The following is an 832-nucleotide window of genomic DNA, read 5'->3' as shown; positions in this document are numbered from 1 at the left end:
GAGCTCCGCCCCCGCCGGATCACGCCCCCGGGGAGCCACGCCCCTGAGCGCTCCGCCCAGCGAGGCCGCGACACCCATTGGGCCACGCCTCTGGAACGCCCCGCCCCCGGCAGGCCACGCCCCGGTGGGGGAGAGTCACCCGCGGAGTCCACGCCCCCGGCTAGGCCCCGCCCCGCGAGGCCGGAGTCCACGCCCCCGCTCCAGCGAAGCGCGTCCCGCCCACCCAAGGCCTCAACCCACCCCGTGCAAAATGAAGCCCCGCCCTAGACCCCAACCACAGGCAGGCGCGCCCCGCCCCCTCCAGGACACGCCCTCGAGTAGCGCGTCGTCACCGAGTGAGGCCACGCCCCCGGCCGCCGTAGTCGACCGGCGCCTCTAAAGCAAAGCCACGCCTCGCCCACCCAAGGCCAGTCACTCCCTGCGGAGAATAAGGCCCCGCCCCTTCAGGTCACGCCCCAGCAAAGCTCGGCCCCAAGGGAGGCCACGCCCCAGGCCGCCATAGTCCGCTAACGGCCTCTGAAGGAAAGCCACGCCCACCATGGTGCCCCGCCCCGACCTAAGTCTCGCCCTAGGCCCCGCCCACGGGAGGGCCCGCTCCGCCCCGACGTGCCTCGGCCACGCCCCGGCCCTGCCCATTGGTCCCGCACAGCGCGCACGCGGCGGCCTGCGAGCAGCTCGGCCCCCGCGGGAGGAGGCTGGGCTGTGCTTGCAGAAGGGCTTCGCAGTGTGGGCCGTGTGCAGCTGCGGCGGTCCGGTCCTGGGGGCTCTTCCGAGGGCGCTGTGGGCCGGGCCGGGGGACAGGAGCTGGGGTCTGCGCGGGGGTCCTCGGGGC

The 832-nt window shown here is 75.2% G+C and overlaps 1 protein-coding gene across 1 annotated transcript in view; it reads right to left on the bottom strand.

Annotated features, from left to right (window-relative positions):
* Positions 1-568: 568 nt before the first annotated feature.
* P2RY8 (P2Y receptor family member 8) overlaps positions 569-832 on the bottom strand; it is a 41,303-nt gene continuing 41,039 nt past the window's right edge. Inside the window, 1 exon segment of the mRNA XM_027766707.1 lies at positions 569-778. Coding sequence (XP_027622508.1) covers positions 569-778 — 210 coding nt within the window.

Source organism: Tupaia chinensis, unplaced genomic scaffold (assembly GCF_000334495.1).
Source record: "Tupaia chinensis unplaced genomic scaffold, TupChi_1.0 Scaffold143644_1, whole genome shotgun sequence".
In the NCBI taxonomy this organism is placed as follows: Eukaryota; Metazoa; Chordata; class Mammalia; order Scandentia; family Tupaiidae; genus Tupaia; species Tupaia belangeri.
Note: the sequence above shows the minus strand (reverse complement) of the source record. Positions and strands in the feature narration are given on the sequence as shown.